The sequence below is a fragment of the Arvicanthis niloticus genome, chromosome 16, assembly GCF_011762505.2.
Source record: "Arvicanthis niloticus isolate mArvNil1 chromosome 16, mArvNil1.pat.X, whole genome shotgun sequence".
Taxonomy (NCBI): Eukaryota; Metazoa; Chordata; class Mammalia; order Rodentia; family Muridae; genus Arvicanthis; species Arvicanthis niloticus.
In genome coordinates, this window is record NC_047673.1 from 29,970,174 (window position 1) to 29,987,829 (window position 17,656).

Below are 17,656 nucleotides of genomic sequence, written 5' to 3' on the forward strand. Positions count from 1 at the left end.
ACAAATGTGTATATGAACTTCCTGTGGAAGAAGGGCTTTGTCTGGCTTCAGAAAGAAGTAGAAATGGAATCTTCCCAGTTCTTTGAAGCTGGGCTTAAATAGTATAAGGTGGGCTTTAGAAGGTAGGCAGCTTCTGTGGATTTGAAAAAGATTGTGACACCCAATTTATGATTCCTGGATACTGTAAGGCCAGACTCCTAAAGAGAGTTGTCGACCCAGGTGTGTAAACTATTTTCTATGATAAATTGATTTGTACAGAATACCTAAAGCAAACACTATTGTTATTTCTTTGGCTTTCATTCTTATCTTTGTTAGGGAGAGACTTTCTTGAGCAAACTTACTAAGTCAGGTTGACACAGATGTTCTCAGTTCTCAGCGATAATTCAAGAGGTTGTTTGTGGATTTCAGGTTGTTGGGTGGCTTTCGGGATCATGGCCCTGTGATGATATGAGAGCCCTTCCCTATGGAGCAGAGGTGTTAGTGCAGAAGAGACGGTCCTCATGGCCACGGACAGGACTGACTCTGCTATGCTTAGGATGTATTCTTCAGGCTTTGGTTTTAAATATACATTTTAGAGATGGCAGGGAATCTGTATGTTACTAGGACCAGACTTTTATTTAAGAACTGCTTTTGTAAGTGTTTTTTTTTATTATTAAACAGTAGTTAGTGATCTACCTCCCACATTGAGATGGTACAGAACTTACTTTCTCATCAGAGCTATGTTGGCAAGGTTTGTGTGTTGGCAGTGGTGTGTGTGTGTGTGTGTGTGTGTGTGTGTGTGTGTGCGCGCGCGCACGTGCACAGGCACATGGCTATGTGTGTGCTTACTTGCTTATGTAGTATATTAATTAAAAACTATTTGTTACAACCCCATATTGTACTTTGGATTTTCCTTTTATTTCTTTTCTCTGTAATGTCATAGAATAGCTTCCCTCAGAACAGCTAAGAAAATATGTGAAATGTTTTTTTCCTGGACTCTTCTGGGCAGTATACTTCTTGTTCCCCTTGTTGTCCAGTGCCTCACCAGCCTGCTTTGTTTGTGATTCAGTAGGTCAATGTGACTGTCAGTGCTTACAGAGTTTGAGTGGAGAACTGTTATACAGGTGTCTTCTAACCAGGAAGGAGTAGAAATGCTGTCTGTACTCTGGAGAGCCAGACTCATATTACCTAGAGTCATGATTATAGCAAGCCAAACTGCACAGAGCCAAGGTTGATGTCTCCATGTTTTCTAGTGGCTGCAGGCGACTGTAAACTCAAAGCTCCTTTGGTTTCAGCATTACTAGAGAGCTGAAATGACAGAGTTACAGTGAGAGGAGTTGAAAGTGTGCTGAGAAATGCACTGTCCCCATTTAGAGACCAACAGGAAGAGCAGTTTGTGTTGCTTCCTATGTGCACACTGTGAAAGTGACTTGGGAAGTGTGTGCATTGATGTTGTGTGAGTGACACAGAACCTCTGCACTCTGGAACAGGAAGCCATCACCCAAACCAATCATTTTTTAAACAAAAGGCAGCTTCAAAACTAGACTTCGCTGTCAGCAAATACATGGGGAGCTTAAGAAACCTCTGCTAAGGGTATCCATGGTTTTTGGTGATTATTTTCCATCAGGGAGAAACAAACACTTCTACTACTCCTGAAACTGAGGACAGCTCTTCAAAGCCGACGTCCCTGAGGCCCTGTCACCATTATTTAATCAGAGCCTTAGCATGGTGGTAAGCTGCTGAAGTTCCTGCATGAAGATTCCCCCAAGTGACTGCTGTATCTTCATGCAGTTACGTGGCTTGCTCTTAGAGCAGGGAGTGTCTTCTGAACTCTGTGAACCCCAGGTTGTAGAGGAAACAGCAGGGTATTACAGCAGGGGATACTTGGATAGATAAAGTCTGAAATGTTATGAAAATAAACTATACTTTCAATTGCCTTTCTCTTAAGTACATGGGAATTCCTTCAGATGTTATGTTCTTTGGGTCACAAGTGAGTTACAACAATTTTCAGTGCTGTTCCTACTGTATGTGTACTTTATTAATAATGCTGAAAGTGATAGTTTGGAGCAGCCCTGTATTCAGATATTTGTCCATTCAGTTGTCCCATCAACAGCAGTTTAAACAATGCAATCTGTGTGCCATCTTCAGAGCTTTCACTTTTGCCATATGACCTTGATTGGAGAAGTATGAGGCCGTTGGTGATGCAGACTCAGAGAGGAAGGATGGAGTAGGGCTTATGAATGCGCAGAAAGGTTAGATTCTTATCTGAAGTGAGACAGACAAAGGGATACGCACAGTCATGGTGATGGTTTAATGCTTTCAAAACTGCCACTTCTTTAGTTTTTTTAACCAAGAGGGCCTCCTTAGCTGTACAGGTTCTTAAATCTCATTGGCAATTGGCTAAGGTGCTGCAGGGTGTCTCACAGGACAGACTCCAGGGATGTTCTTGGGCCTCCCCCCTTTCCTTTTCCATAACTGTTATCTCTGCATCCACCCTTCCTATTCATGTGTTCATGGGTGTACCCCGTGCCCTGTCTTTCTCTCTCTTTTTCTTTCTCATTTTTCCCCACCTTTACTGGTTCTCCCTTGCATATTTAGTAGGTCCAGCTTAACACACAATGACACTGGTTTGTCTTATGTGCAAGTTTGTGTGTGTGTGTGTGTGTGTGTGTGCGTGTGTGTGTGTGTGTGTGTGTGTGTGTGTGTAAATGTTCACATATACAATAAATAAATGTAAATTTTAAAATTTGTAAATCATCAATGAAACTAATTTAGCCTCTTAGTATTATTGAGCTGTTTATAAGTAAGTTAGAAGAAACATACTATACCATGAAATTAATTAGCTATCAAAAGGTAAGACAATATATTCGATTTTATATAAACATATATTTGAGTGAAAACCTTTATGTAACTGTTTTGATAATGTTACACCTAACCTATTTCCAATGTCCTTCAGTGTCACTGTGATGTGTTAGAAAATACACTGTGGGTATGTCTTCTGTCATCAGTACTTCATGCTGGAAGTAATACATAGAGCCACACTGACAGATGATGGGAGAGCAGCTTAGCCGTCCGCTGTCCGCTGCCCTCACTTCTCTCATGCTCTCATCTCATAGTTCTGATTAGTGAAACCAGCGTTCAAACCCCAAGCTCCTGGGTTATGACACAGCAGCACTCGTGTGTTCAACTTTAGATGTAGTTTTCTAATTCTTAAACTCACAGATCTTACGGATGGGCGAACACTCACTCATCAGATCTCAGATCCAACAGCAAGGCCTTAAACTTTAACTTTCAAGTTCGGCTTGGAGGTCTTCTTTGCTATATTAGCTCTGCTGCTTCTGATCATCAGTCCTGCCTTGTTTATTTTACATTTCTCTTACTGTCCTCTCATTTTTTTAAACAAAAAGATACTCAGAAGAATACTTTTATTCTGAAAAGGAATACTCACTGAGTGTTTTCAACAACATAAATTTATTTACCAGAATCTTACCAGGAAGTTAGATTCTGCATCTGTTCTCTGGGGATGCAGATGTAACCTCTTCTTGTGTTGATCCAGGTCTTCCCTTTCTGTCTGTCTGTCCTCGTTGTATGAGGATGCTTCCTTATGTTGAATTAGGGCTCACAATAATAACCTAATTATTTAAATACCTTTTGTCCACTTACATCACTGTGATGTAAAATCAGCTGTGACTAAAATAGAGATTTAGTAATGCAAGCAGTAAGTATCAGTATTTTACAAACAACAAATGGTATATCGTGAGACAAATTGGAGAATCTTTGCTCAAAAAGGTAAAATGTGTTCTGGCCTTAAAATCAAGATTAAACCTAGAGAAACAATTAGAATATAAGTCATTTCATGATGACACTCAGTGAGAATATTAAGAAACCTTGCAGTGGTAAAATGGGAATTGCATGTCAGGGAGGAGACAATTAGATTTAGATCTATAATTCATAAGCTTGAGATTGCCAAGCCCAATTCTTAAAGGACAGATTATCTGTCTGCCTTGCAGGACTTGGGATCTTATGGATATACTGTTTTTTTATGTAAATGTACTGTTTCATGTTCACTTTTCTCTCCTTCACTAAAGCACAGTCAGTCATGCTCAGGTATTGAGTGGATTCTGTTAATTTATCAGCTAATTCATTAAGAGATATTTGTCCTTGATTCTCAAGGTCTGTCGGTGGAGGTATGTTATTTTCAAGGCTTTGAGGACTGTTGAACATGGTCATCTGGGAACTTTTTGAGTTAGGAATAGAGCAATTGAAGAATAAATGCTAAAAAGCCCATTTTCCAAGGAGAATTTGCTGAGCCCTGGAACAGAATCAGTTGCTTTGAGTAGCTTACTCTCATTTTAAGTTGACAAATATAAGCCAGATGACTTCATGATTGATGAGATGTAAAGTGTTCAAAACTGGAAGTTTAAGTCACTAGGTCATTACTGGCAGAAACACTTAAGTTTGACAGTCTTTGACTTCTTCTCTTCCTGTTTATATACCTGTGATCTCCTTCCTCTGTCATACTTCTGTAGCTAAGACTTCAAGTCCTATATTGAGTAAGGATGGAGAAAGTGGACAGCCTGGTCTTGATCTTAGTGTTATTGCTTTTGTTTTCTCCATTTAAGGTGATCTCTGGCTGTGTGTTGCTTCTAGAATGTTGAAGTGTGTCCCTTTGTATTCATATTTTCTCCAGGACTGTTATGATAGAGGAGTATTGAATTTGCAGAATGCAATTTCTTCATGGAATGAGATGATGCGTCTTTTGTCTTTCAGTCTGCTTATATGGTAGATTACATGTATTGATTTAATGTTGTGCCTCTCTGGGATGAGCTCTACTTGATCATAGTGAATCATCATTTTTATTTGCTGTTATATTTGGATTACATGCATTTTATGGAGCATTTTTTTTATGTATTTTCATGAGGGATATTGGTGTAAAATTCTCTTTGTTGGGTCTCTCTATGGTTAAGGTATCAGTGTAACTGTGACCTCATAAAAATAATTGAGCAATGTCCCTTCTGTTTCTAATTTATATAATTATTTGAGGAGTATCAGTGTTAACTTATTGAAAATGTAGAATTATGCACTACAACCATCTGGCCATGTCATTGTTGTTTATGTTAGAAGATTTTTTTAAATCATTGCTTCTTCTTTACTAGGCATTATAGGTCTGTTAAAATTGGTTATCTAATCAGATTTAACATTTGTAGGTAATATATATCAAGAAAACAATCCATTTAGGTTTTCCAACTTGTTGGCTACAGGTTTTTAAGGTATGTTCTTAGGGTTCTGTGAATTTCTTTGCTGTCTGTTGTTGTGTTGCCCTTTTTAGGTCTAATTTTGTTAATTTGGATCTTCTCTCTCTGTCTTCTTGTCACTTCTCTGAAGTCTACATTTTTACCAATATATGACCTTCTTATTATTCCTTAAACATATTCTGTCCAAGGCTTTCCTCCAGATGTTACTCTATTTGCCCTGTCTGCTTCCTTCTAAGAGGCTCTGTTAAAATCTGCTCAGAAACCAAGTGCATGTTCCAGGCCATGTGTATGGACCTTCTTTAAACTTGAATTGTATTCTTTCTTCCCCCTGACACTTTGTCATTCATCATTGCTCGCTCACTCTTCATAATGCAGTTTCCAAAAACCACATAGGTAGTTTAGCTTACATTATTTCCAAAGACACATTGAAGTGTTTCATATTCTCGGTTTTGTCCATCTTTCTCAGAACAAACCATATAAAGTTCAGCCCCATTGTATTGCAAGTGCCTAGTAAATATGCCTGCCATCTGTTAAACAGTAATTTGTCCAGTAAATAAAACTACTGTTTCCAACAAAGGTTACTTTATTTCATGTTTTTAAATGAAATAAAGTATATTTATAAAATATATATAAAATATATTTTTCATATATTTGTATTTAAAATTATCTCATACAATATAATTGAATCTCATCCATTCCCTTCTGTCACTTGCTCCCTATCCTTCTTAACTGCTTACCTACCAATGTCAGTTCTTTCTCTTACCTACCAATGTCAGTTCTTTCTCTTTCTCTCAAAAACAAACAGAAGACAAGGAAATAATAACTATCAAAACAGATAAACTAAAAACAAAACAGCAAGAATTAAATATTAATAAGACAAAACAAAACCAAAAGTATACCTAAAACCAAAACAAAACCATGGTGTCTTTTGTGTGTTCATCAACTACGCCTGATCATGGGACTTGCCCTGGAGTGTGGTTGATGTATACAGTGACACTCCTTTGGAGAAATCTGATTTTCCCTATCTTAACAGACACTAATTTCAAGGACTCTCTTGATTAGCCATGTCACTTTGTATCTACTTTACTAACTTAGTGTTGGGATTTTATCTGGTTTTAACCTGTCCAGATCTTGTTCATAGTCTGAACTCACATTTATTTGTTGCTATTATTTATTGTGTATAGAGGGTGCTATTTCATTGGAGCCATCCACCATTTCTAGCTCTTCAGATGTTCTGACCCCTCTTCTGCATAGAGGAGCCTGGATAGAAGGGCTGTGATAATGACATCCCAGTTAGGACCGAATGCCCCAAAATATCTCACTGTCTGCACATCATTCTGTTGTAGATCTCTTTGTTAATTAACATTTACTGCAAGAAGAAGCTTTTCTGCTCTAGAAGTATAGCAATACGTTAACAAGAGTCATTTTATTGTTGGGATCTTTAGCAGAATAATGGTATTAGATTTTCCCCAAGCCCAGGTCTCCAGTTATTGACCACATTAGCAGTGTCAGGTATAGGCTTCATCTCAGAAAATCTAGTCAGAGACTAGTAGATTCCTACCATAATACCTGTGCTACTATTGATTCCATCTATCTTGCAGGCAGGTCTTTTTTTAAGTCACAGGATATATAACTGGGTAATATCAGTGATTATTTTTCTGCTCCAGTAATATGCAAAATAACTTCCAGCACCATGAATACTAATCAATGGGTGAAGCTTCTGGTGCAAAATAGTTCAGTTTCTCTATGTTCAATTATATACCTAAGGAACCAATACTCTTAGCAGTAGCTTGTGATGGTCCTGTTATAGTCATATGAATAAGATCTTTTATCCCTATTTTATAGGTGAGGAAACTGAATCCTATATTAGTTATGGAACATGCCTATTTCATACTGCTTGGTATAGAATCATAATTCCTTTAATAAGGATATGAGACTTTTCATGAAGATGATTATTGTATTCACTGTTACATTCTTGTAGAAGTAGAAATCTAAGTAATGATTTGTGAGCCATCTAACAATTATTATTAAGAAATAACTTGACCACCCAAGTGTTATTCATTATTCACATTCTTGTACCCATGGAGAGAGAATTATCCAAACACTGCAAGGTGAGTACTGAGAATATGGCAGCCATCTATATTTACAGGTACATAAAAAAGGCAGAGACAACTTGAGGAATTTGGTTCAGTGGTAGACTGCTCGCTAGACACTTGGTTCCCCTGGGATCAACCAGAAATTCTTAGAGTTGTTTATTTTCCATATTAAATCCAAATTTAATTAATTATATTTGCCATAAATACCTGATGTGGCAAAGCTTTAAAAACATTTACATTATTGATGACATAATCACAGGACTTCACACCTTTAGCTATTTAGTTAGGTGTTGAAATGTAGAGGAATATAAGAAGCCATTTTTATTTGTTTTTCTTTTAATTACGTGAAGAAGGAAAGAAAATTCTATGAAAGCATGTGGTCCATTTCAAATTTTCTTTTGTTACTGAGTAAAATGAGATCTGTATGTATAGGAAAGTATTACCAACAATGTTTTTGTTCAAAGTCTTTGCAAGGTGACTCAAAGAGTAACCTTTCAACATGTGCTTTGCACTTGAAATGTTCTTACTCTGATTATGCCTTCTTTCTCTTGTCTCTCATCTATAGACAGAAGGCTTCACAGGGTTCTACCTCCTGTTTTGTTCAAAGGGGAGAAGCAATTCTTCAAAGACAGCTCATTTCTCCAGCTGTCCCCAGTACCTTCAGCCCAGGGTGCTTTATGTTCTACCTAAGTTTTCTAGCTGTGCCTGTCTTTATTGAATGTCTCAGGAGAGACAGGCTTCCAGCTATTTGAGCTTCACTGTTTAAAATCTCTCCAGTCCAGTTTCTTTGTTGTTTGTTTTTTCCTTTTCTTTTACCCACAGTACATGTATAGCTAGTTTGATTCTGTAGTTCAGGTAAAGTTATAAGGATCAGTAGTGCCTTACTTCCATATTTAGGACAGCACATTTATGTAGAGGGACCAGAATTAGACCCTGCCTGACCTGGGACTAGAGCTCAGCTGACACCAAATTTCTTGAAGGCTTCTATGAAGAGCTCCTAGTCTACTGGTGGGCTCCCATCCACAATAGGCTTCGTTACTGACTCCCTGTCATTTTCACTCTCTTAGACTGCCATGGAACATCTCAATGCTAAACATGACTGGAATCAGAGACATTTTGGAGATTCATTAATGTTATTTGTTGATAGTTTTGCTTGATAGTTTTGTGTCAACTTGACACAAACTGATGTCATCTGAGAGGAGAGAAATTTGGTTGGGAAAATAACTCCGTAAGATTTGGCTGTAGAAAGCATTTTGTAATGTAAGGCATTTTCTTAATTAGTGAGTGACAGGGGAGGGCCCAGCCTATTGTGCGTAGTGCTGTCCTGGGTTCTATAAAAAGCAGGCTGGGCAAGCCTGTAAGCAACACCCTTCCATCACCTCTCTATCAGCTCCTGCCTCCAGGTTCCTGCTCTGTTTGAGTTCGGTCCTGACTTCCTTCAATGATGAAAGGTAAAATAGAAATATAAGCTGAATAAACCCTTTCCTCCCAACTTGCTGTTTGGTCATGGAGTTTCATCACAGCCATAGAAACCCCAATATTACCTCCCTGATTAGTGTCATGGAGTTGATTTTGTTTAATTTGTGGCCATTTCTCTATATTAATCTTAATTTACAGTTAATTAATTTGCAATTAATTTATATTAATCCTTCATTTGAAATGACATTTCTGTCATTGTGTTAAAGGGCATACTAGAACAGTGTTTCTTCTAAAAATCATGGTTACAATATTGTTGCTTTCAAGAAATCCTCCAACAAAATGAATTACAAATTCTGTCCCACTACCACCTGTTTCTTAGATCTCACTCTGTGGGTAAACACCCATTGTTTGTTTGTTTGTTTGTTTGTTTTGGGGGGTTTTGTTTGTTATTTTAAGAAAGTATCTCATGTCAAATTAATATACATATATCCAAGACTTCTTATGAGAAATACTTGCTTTAAGATCAACCTTTTTATGCATCAAGTAGAGTGTCAAAATTACGGAACTTTTGGGAATTATACCTGAACCAGGTAAATGTTTAACATTCCACTGTGGGTCATATAAGTTCAGCCCAGAAGACTAATAAAAAGTGCCACTAAATTTTTAGGTAACAGTAGAGTCATGGTTGTTACTAACAGTTTCCAGCTACAGTGTACTACAGTGGCTACTACTTGAAGTTAATCATAGTTTTCATGAATAGTTTCTATCATTTTTAGTTTGAGCCAATTATTTAATGAAATGCATAGAAAGTTCAAGCACAAGGTATGAACAACTGATAGGAAAATCAAACATTGAAAGTAGATAATACCTGTTTGTTCCTCTTCTGTTACACAAACTCAGGACTTTACCTGGCCTTGTTATTATCTACAGCTCATCTGCTGTGCAGTGTAGCTGCCTAGAAAAACTAATCCTGCCTAGAGAAGGTGATGTGATTTGAGGAATACAAGGAAGGCTCCAAGGATAGGACTGGAAACGTGAAGGAGATAAGGGAACCTTTCACCAGAATGCCAGTGAGGGATTGCAGCTCATTTTACAGTGATCTTGGAGTCCCAGGATGTGTCCTCGGCCCCGCCTGCTTCCATGCCTTCATACCATTTCTCTTCTCTCTCTCCTTTTACACTTGTTTAGTGTTTGCATGCTCTTTTTTAAAGGCTCAGTTGTTTCTGACTTAGGAACAGTTAAGTGCTCTTAGCTACCTTTAAAGTTTTTAATAATGTGCAGTCCCTTGTCTGTCAGGTCTTTACAAAACACAAGTATCCATTCTCGACCTTTAATAAATAGTCTGAGAAACTGAAAGAGAAAGAACATCATTGCCTTTATTCTGTGTAACTTGGCACACAAAAGAACTTCAGGACCATTGTCAAACTACATTTCTACTAGATGGTGATAGGGAATGCTGTCTTGACGTGGAATTAGCAGATGACATGCTCTAAATTGTTCTCTAAACACAAATTTGTGAGTTGACAAATAAACAACAACCCCCAGTTGGCTACATTTAGAAGTCTTGATTTCAGGGAGTAGAGATGAGAAGGTCATAAAGAAAGGACCTTTATGGTGGCTGTATAAGCAAAAATAATAGCCACCCGGCACACACACACACCTGACAGTTCATTGGGAAATTCATGTGAGAGCAATGTCGTGTGGTGATGGTGTTGCCCCTTCCATTCCAGTCCTACTGGTACCTTTATCTTGAAGTTTTCCATCTACAGCCTGTATGACTCCCATCCACGTCCATAGGTTGGTTGGTTGTTCATTTGACTTAGCAATCTGAGCAAACTGAGGCACACTATAAACATAATCAATGCTGACCTACAAAGAAAAACATCTTTCATTTTATATAGGATGTGTGGCCAGCAATTCAGTGCTACTCCTGGTAGAAACTCTTGAGCAACCAAAATGGATTAAATACCTTTAAGATTAAATGCCCGGATGCAGCCCATTTTTCCATATCCATGCAGCTAGAACTAACATTTTGATGTGTTGTCAGAGAAAATACAGAAATATATTTTGTTACCTTTTTTATGTTCTGACAAATTAGTTTCTCTTTTTCCTTCCTTTCTTCCTTCCCTCCTTTCCTTTCTCCCTCCCTCCCTCTCGCCGTCATTGTCCTCTTCCTCTTCCTCCTTCTTCCTCTTTTTGGCTATCATAATAATTTCTATACTGAGAAAGAGAACTTAAAATCACATGCTGGATAACTGATATTCTTAGCTTTTGAGTCTAGATGTCAAGTCTAAGTTGTTGTGTTGGAAGGTAGTAATACAGGAATGCAACAGGTGCAGGGATTTACGTGATGCCTCCAAAGATGAAGAAATGACATGTAAGGTGTACTAAAGACTCTGAGGAGATTAGACAGTGTATGAAGAGGGTGAGAAGAGGTTGCCAGCAGTGTTTTTCTAGAATTTAACCAGCTTTTGGCTCATTTTGCCATAAGCTGTTTTGAAAGAAAAGGAAAGAACAAGCCAGGCACAATAGTACAAACCTACAGTCCCAGCACATGGGATGTAAAGAGGAGGGTCAGGAGTTCAAGGTTGTCATCTCCTCTACAGTGAAGTGAGTTCAAGGCTAGCTACCCTTGGATATGTGAGGCCCTGTCTCAAACAGTAAAAGGAAGAAGGGAGAGAGAGAAGGAGCAAAGGTGACCTGTGATTTTTGACCTTGAAATAAGAGAAACTATTATTTGAGTAACACCAAATATTGTCTAACTATTTCTAGCATTTGACTTTGACCATGGCTTGGTTTTTAAGATAGTATAAAGCAGATTAGTCTCAAACTGTCTTCTGCTTTAGCCTGAGTACTAGGCTTAGAGACATGTGGTACATACCAGGCTTTGTTTATCCTTCATATTTTCAAGGTCTTTAAACATAAAATAATGTATACAAGTGAAAAAAATAAAAATTACATACCTAGAAACTGGTTTAAACAGATTTAATTTTTCAAGTAAAGAATTTAGGAAAGGAAGTAGATACCGGAATATAATTTTTTTCCACAGTGTTTTTGGTTCTTCTTCAGGTTAATGTTCAAATTTGTTCCAAAATATGTTTAACTAAACAGATTCTACTGAGGCTCCTAAGACAGTAGTTACCCTTTATTTGCACATGTGATATCAACTTGATAGAGAAGCGTGAGTCAACTTAAAAGGAGAGTTGTTCATGGGGAAAACAATTTAACCAGGACATTATCTGCACTTACATGTCTAATAATACACATAAGCCAGTGGACAACAGCTTTTTTATTTGATCCTCTGACTAAGAGGGAATAAGTAATTTCAAATTAAGAAACTAGTATAATACCACATGTATATTTATATTTTGCTTTCCAGACTTAAATCTGCTGAATTTTTATTATGAATAAGAGTAGGTTTTAAATAAACCCTGATAGGGTACATTTAGAGGATGATTTGTATGAACTGTTCTTTTATGATCCATATTCTTTGAAGTATTCAGTACACTGACTAAGTGAACAACATGTATATTACACTGCATCACCAGGACTTCTGTGTCTGGGAAATTATGTGCAATAGCAAATATATTACACTTTTTTACAAAGATATTCAAAGCCATTACCTAAGTTATAAAACCTAAGTTAACTATACATTTCAGAATAAATTACAATTAGCTACTTTTACTTCTCTCTTCAACATGAGAGAATATGTAAGTGAACACCTTGTGTTAGCTTTAAAAAAATCATGACTTAGTATTTTTTAAGTTTGAAAGTGCATGCATCAATTAAATAGAAATCTTTAGGCCCAGCTTAAATCTGTCTGTGGTAGGTTAATCAGAATTGCAGTCATAGTGAAGCCCATGTGCAGACAAAGGATGTCAGGTGAGGTTTCTGGAGAGGTCTGTGAATTCATATACCTCTTTCCTCTTTCTTTGCTTGCCTTGTGGGTTTAGTGGGAGTCACTGCTCTCACTAGGAGACTTTACTAGCCATGTTCTTGGACTTTAACTGTCTAATGCATATTAGTTACTCATTAAAAAAAATTCATGCTAGTTAATTAAATCCTAAAATACCATGTTGCTTCTGGCCTTAAAGTAATTTTAAAGAATAAAAACCATTGATAAAGATCAAGTGGTTGTTCAAGATTCTGAATATCACCTTTTCATAATACCAGCCCAACCCACTAATTTCACATGAAAAATACAATGAATTGATTAATTGTAAATACTTAAACATGTTTATTTAATGTTTACATGGTAGAAGCTACTTTAGTGGTGTCTGCTTAAGTATTTTTCCAGTATTCTCCAGAATGTACAGTTTCTCTTTATCTCAGGGAACAGCACCTTCATTTATCCAGTTGTTCTGGCTCAACTGGACATTGTCCTTACATTCTTTCCCCCTATTTCTCCTCTCTTCCTATTGCAATAGAGAGACACATACTATATTAATAACTTAATAGAGCGTTCTTGTACTTAATTTTATGGAAGCCTATTAAGGTATATTCTGTTCTCTTTCTTAAAGTTGAGATAGTGCAGTTTAATTGACTTGTTTATGGCAAGGTTCATAGTTAGATTCAGAAAATTCTGTGGTGCCACAGATGCTATACATCCATTATGGGAATTGATTACCCTAAGGCCCAAACACATGTTCTTTGTTATTTTGATTTTGTTGTCTGTTCGTTCTTTCTTTTCTTTTTTCTTTTTTCTTTTTTTACTCTAGTACATCCAAATAACATTAAGCACAAGTCTTCAGTACTGAGACTGGAAACAGACAGTGCATTCTGTGGTTAGATGTTTCTTGCACACATCTTGGAAAGCATTGGAGAATTCTGAGCATGCTAATGATAGGATCTGATGTGCTTTAAACAGGATTAACTTGACTGACAAATAGACTGATAGGGTAGAGGCAAAGGAAATGAAGGAGTCTTTCCATAATCTCAGCAAGAAGTGATGATTACTTAACTGACAAGAAATCTTGGGCTTTATTCCTTAGGCACTTTTGCCAGTTCCTCTGGTAAATGCTGACAAACACTGAATTGGGGATGACTTTCAAAGTAGAGCCCGTGGTATTTTCTAATGACTGGATTCATGGGAGAGAGGAGAGGAAGGGAAAAGAAGATGCAAGGATGATTTCAAGGTTTTAGCCCAAACAATTGAATAAATCAAGGTACTCTTCTCTGAGACAAGAGAAACTGCACATTCTGAAGCATAAAGGAAAGTGTATGGGAAGTCTGTGCCTAGTCCTTGTAAGTTTCAGCCCGCCAGGGGCCAGTGTCTATTCATGACAAACAGGATGAATTCAGAGTGCAAATGTGAGAGCCATGCTGAAGTGCTTAGCTTGGATGAGAATGCCTTGGTACAGAAGAGATGCCTAAACCTATGGATCTCTGAGGTACCCCAGAGGTTGGAGGTAGCTGAGCATTGACAACAAGGGCTGCCATGAACCCTGAAGAAGAGGATCCAGGGAAGAAACAAGATCAGCACAAAGGGGAGGGGTTGATCCAGTGGAGCAGTTTAGAAAGAGATGAAATGAAGCAGGTTTGGGAAATGCTTCCTTCTGAATGTATTTGAGGGTTTGGTAGTGGGCGCTCCTCAGTGACTCTGACAGACCATTTTACTTGAGAGGATTCTATAGCTTAGAATAAGCAGGAAAGTTTTTAACCACTCACTTAAAAAATGCCTTAATCTTTCTCCTTTTTATGTTTGTAAAATAGGGAGCGTGTCATGCAGTTGTTACTTAAGTTTGGGCATATTATCCTAAACTGATATATTCGGGTATTTTAGGCAGTTGCATAGATACTGACATTAATTCCTTTAAGTTCCAATGGTACTTATCTGAATGCCAAGTAAAGGTTATTTACACAAAAAAAAACCCATATTTTAATCTTTGTTGGTATCATGTAGAAAATTACTAGTTGTACAATGTGGAGCCAAGAATTAAATTCCTAAGTTCCATTTTATCATAGGGAGATGACGGGTAATTATTTTGTTTTCGCTAGGTAAAGGATTAAAATAGGAAATCATACATTCTTATCACATATTTAGCAAATAACAGCATACTATTACAAAATCCCAAGTTTTGAATCACAAAGACCAAAGATTTCTTTATCTCTCATCTATAAAATGGCTGTAATAAACCATGTACTAATATTATAGGACTCTTGAAATCTCTCTGTATGCTTCATGTGGAATTTAAAGTGCCTCAGACAGCATAAGCAGACCATAAATAGTAACTAGTACTATACTGTTGTAGATATAATACAACAGTATAATTATAGTTATAATTATGATTAAATTAGTAAAAGAATAAAGCCGTCTGCTTTAACTGTAGCCAAACATGCCAACTATACTTTTTAGTATTTTATTTGCTTTGCTGGGTTTTTTTTTCCTTGTAATAATTTCACCACTTTTATGTGTTTGTGAGGATCTAGGCCTATATGATTAGCAGTTAGATTATTTTGTCAAAGTTATACTAGTGTCCATATGAGAAGATTAAATAGAGTCAGCAATGAATATAAATGATAGGACTTTAGAAATAAGTATATGAACGAGAAGGGACTGATAAAGGGACTTTCTGAGATTGTGCTTAAAGAATGCATCTAAACATAGCAACGTACCTACAGATAAGGCCATTGTACCGTGCAATACTTAGAATGAGACAGAGAAACAAAGATGATTTAGATTGGGATTTTACACACACACACACACACACACACACACACACACACACACACACACACACGGAATAGACATGATAGCTCAGCAAGTAAAATTCTTGAAGAGCATGTCTGGAGACCGGCTTTTGAACCCTGGACCCCAAGCAAAGGTGGGAGGAGGGAGGAAAGAACTGACTCCATAGAGGTGTGCTCTGACTTGCGTAGGTGGCTCTGACATCATTTCTCCACCCACCACGCCTTATGTGCACAAACAACTATACAGAGTACCAAAACCAACACTGATGACAAAATACAGATGTTTCTTCAGAAAGACCTTCAGAAGCATGTAATTGAGCTCTTGATTTGATTGATGAGAGAATACTGAATTTATTTTATAGTTTATCCAGGATTGAACCAGGAAGGAATAACTGGTTCCTAAGCCTGCTCCTTGTTAGCACACACTGAACTCTGCTGTTTGTTGTCGTGAAATAAGATGGAACAAAATAAACTAGGTGACCTCTTAGTACTCAAATATAATCATGTAATATATATATATATATATATATATATATATATATACATATATATATGGATATATATGTGTGTGTGTATACACATATGTATATGAGGGTTCATATTTGTATTGCAATATGCTGTTTTTTCTTCAGTGTAAAAAACTTAAGACAAGGACCATTAAACAACTCTCTAGAAAGGGTAACTCCTTGGGGACAGGAGCAATAGTGGGTAGAGAGGACAGGGGAGGCCATTTGGGATGGCTCATCAGAACAGAGTACAGTGACATATATGAGAATATATATATCATAATAAAGGCTATTGTATGCTGACTGAAAATATTAAAAAGAATAAACTCACAGCAGAAACCACCAGCTTCCATAAGGGATGATAACAGAGTGCTTTAGGGTTAGAGATGTGCATCTTGTAGAGTTAACTCCTTCTTCCAAATGTTAGTAATGCGGGAAAAAATGACTGGACATTTGCAGGTCAATTTTAAACCAATAAACAACAAAGTTAACTTGTGTGATAGTTAACTTAGGCTGCCCAGTGTGTTTACAAGGAACTCTGGTAGAGCCACTGCTGTGTGTGTGTGTGCTTGTGTGTGTGGTAAAGTTGTTAAAAGTTTATACATGTGAGGTAACTTTTATATCAGTTTGTTTTCTATAGTTTATGATAGCATCCAATGTATTCACGGTTAACTACAATTTGTTCAAAAGAATTATAAATAGGAACTTAATTGGTAGGTGACTGTATAGGTTTCATACCTGACAAAACTGTGAAGCAATCACTGTCCGCCATTTGTGAGCTTTTGTTTATTTTCTTCCTTTTCAGAGCTACATTCATGGAAGCAGCCAGGCTCAGTTTGTGGCAGAGTCACACATCATTCTAGTACTGAGTATCCTTTAAAATACCAAGGGACTGAAAAGGTAAAGAAGAGATTTGTGTTAACGAATCACTATTTTCCTGGCAGTACATTTTAAGACATTTAAAGTATTAACTTTTACAATAATTTTCTAATTCATATGTAATTATTTTCTGTCACAGTGTATTTTCTGTTATGCTGAATCATTTACAGATTTTAAATATCTTTTTCCTATTGACTGTTTAATGTCAAAGTATTGATTTTAAGCTGGATTGACTATCTCTGCCTAGGTTGTAGCATGGTGTGGTTGGTGGTTGTGGAGGTGAGAGTGTGTGTATTTATATAATTTTCCTCTAATGGCATCTTAATGACAGGACAAACGTACATCTGATATCAACAGTAGGACAAGAGGATATTACTTTTCGTCTACATGTACTAGATGCAATAGCACACATAAAGTGTGAGATTTTGTTTTTCCACTTGGAATTTCATTAGTCACAAATGGAACACAGAAATACATTTTATTGGTCAAAATGACCATGATTTTCTCCAAGTAGCAAGTTTCATGCATAGTGAGAAGTGAGAAGCTGGTTATAGATCTTCTATCGCAGTGTGCCAGGAATTTTCCAAGGTTTCACTTCCTGGGTCATTGGCACCGAGCTGAGATTTAGCATAGAAAGAGCCTTCACTAGCCGTGTGAAGTCTTTCCTACAGATTTAGCAGTGATACATACAATTAAAAGTCCCCATCCCCTTCATTCTCACAGTAGTTCGTTCTTTCTTAATTCTGTGTATTCCTATTCCAGAGAGGACTGGCAAGGGGCTGGGCAGTGTACTTTAAACATTAGTTTACAGTTGTTAAAGCTAATAAAAGTT

The 17,656-nt window shown here is 37.1% G+C and overlaps 1 protein-coding gene across 5 annotated transcripts in view; it reads left to right on the forward strand.

Moving 5' to 3' along the window:
- Window positions 1-17,656, forward strand: part of Tusc3 (tumor suppressor candidate 3) — a 143,915-nt gene that overhangs the window by 110,843 nt on the left and 15,416 nt on the right. For all 5 annotated transcript variants that reach the window (XM_034520888.2, XM_076914039.1, XM_076914038.1 and 2 more), the window contains one exon: window positions 16,751-16,814. In XM_034520888.2, the coding sequence (XP_034376779.1) occupies window positions 16,751-16,814 (64 nt within the window). The remainder of the gene's footprint in view (window positions 1-16,750; window positions 16,815-17,656) is intronic.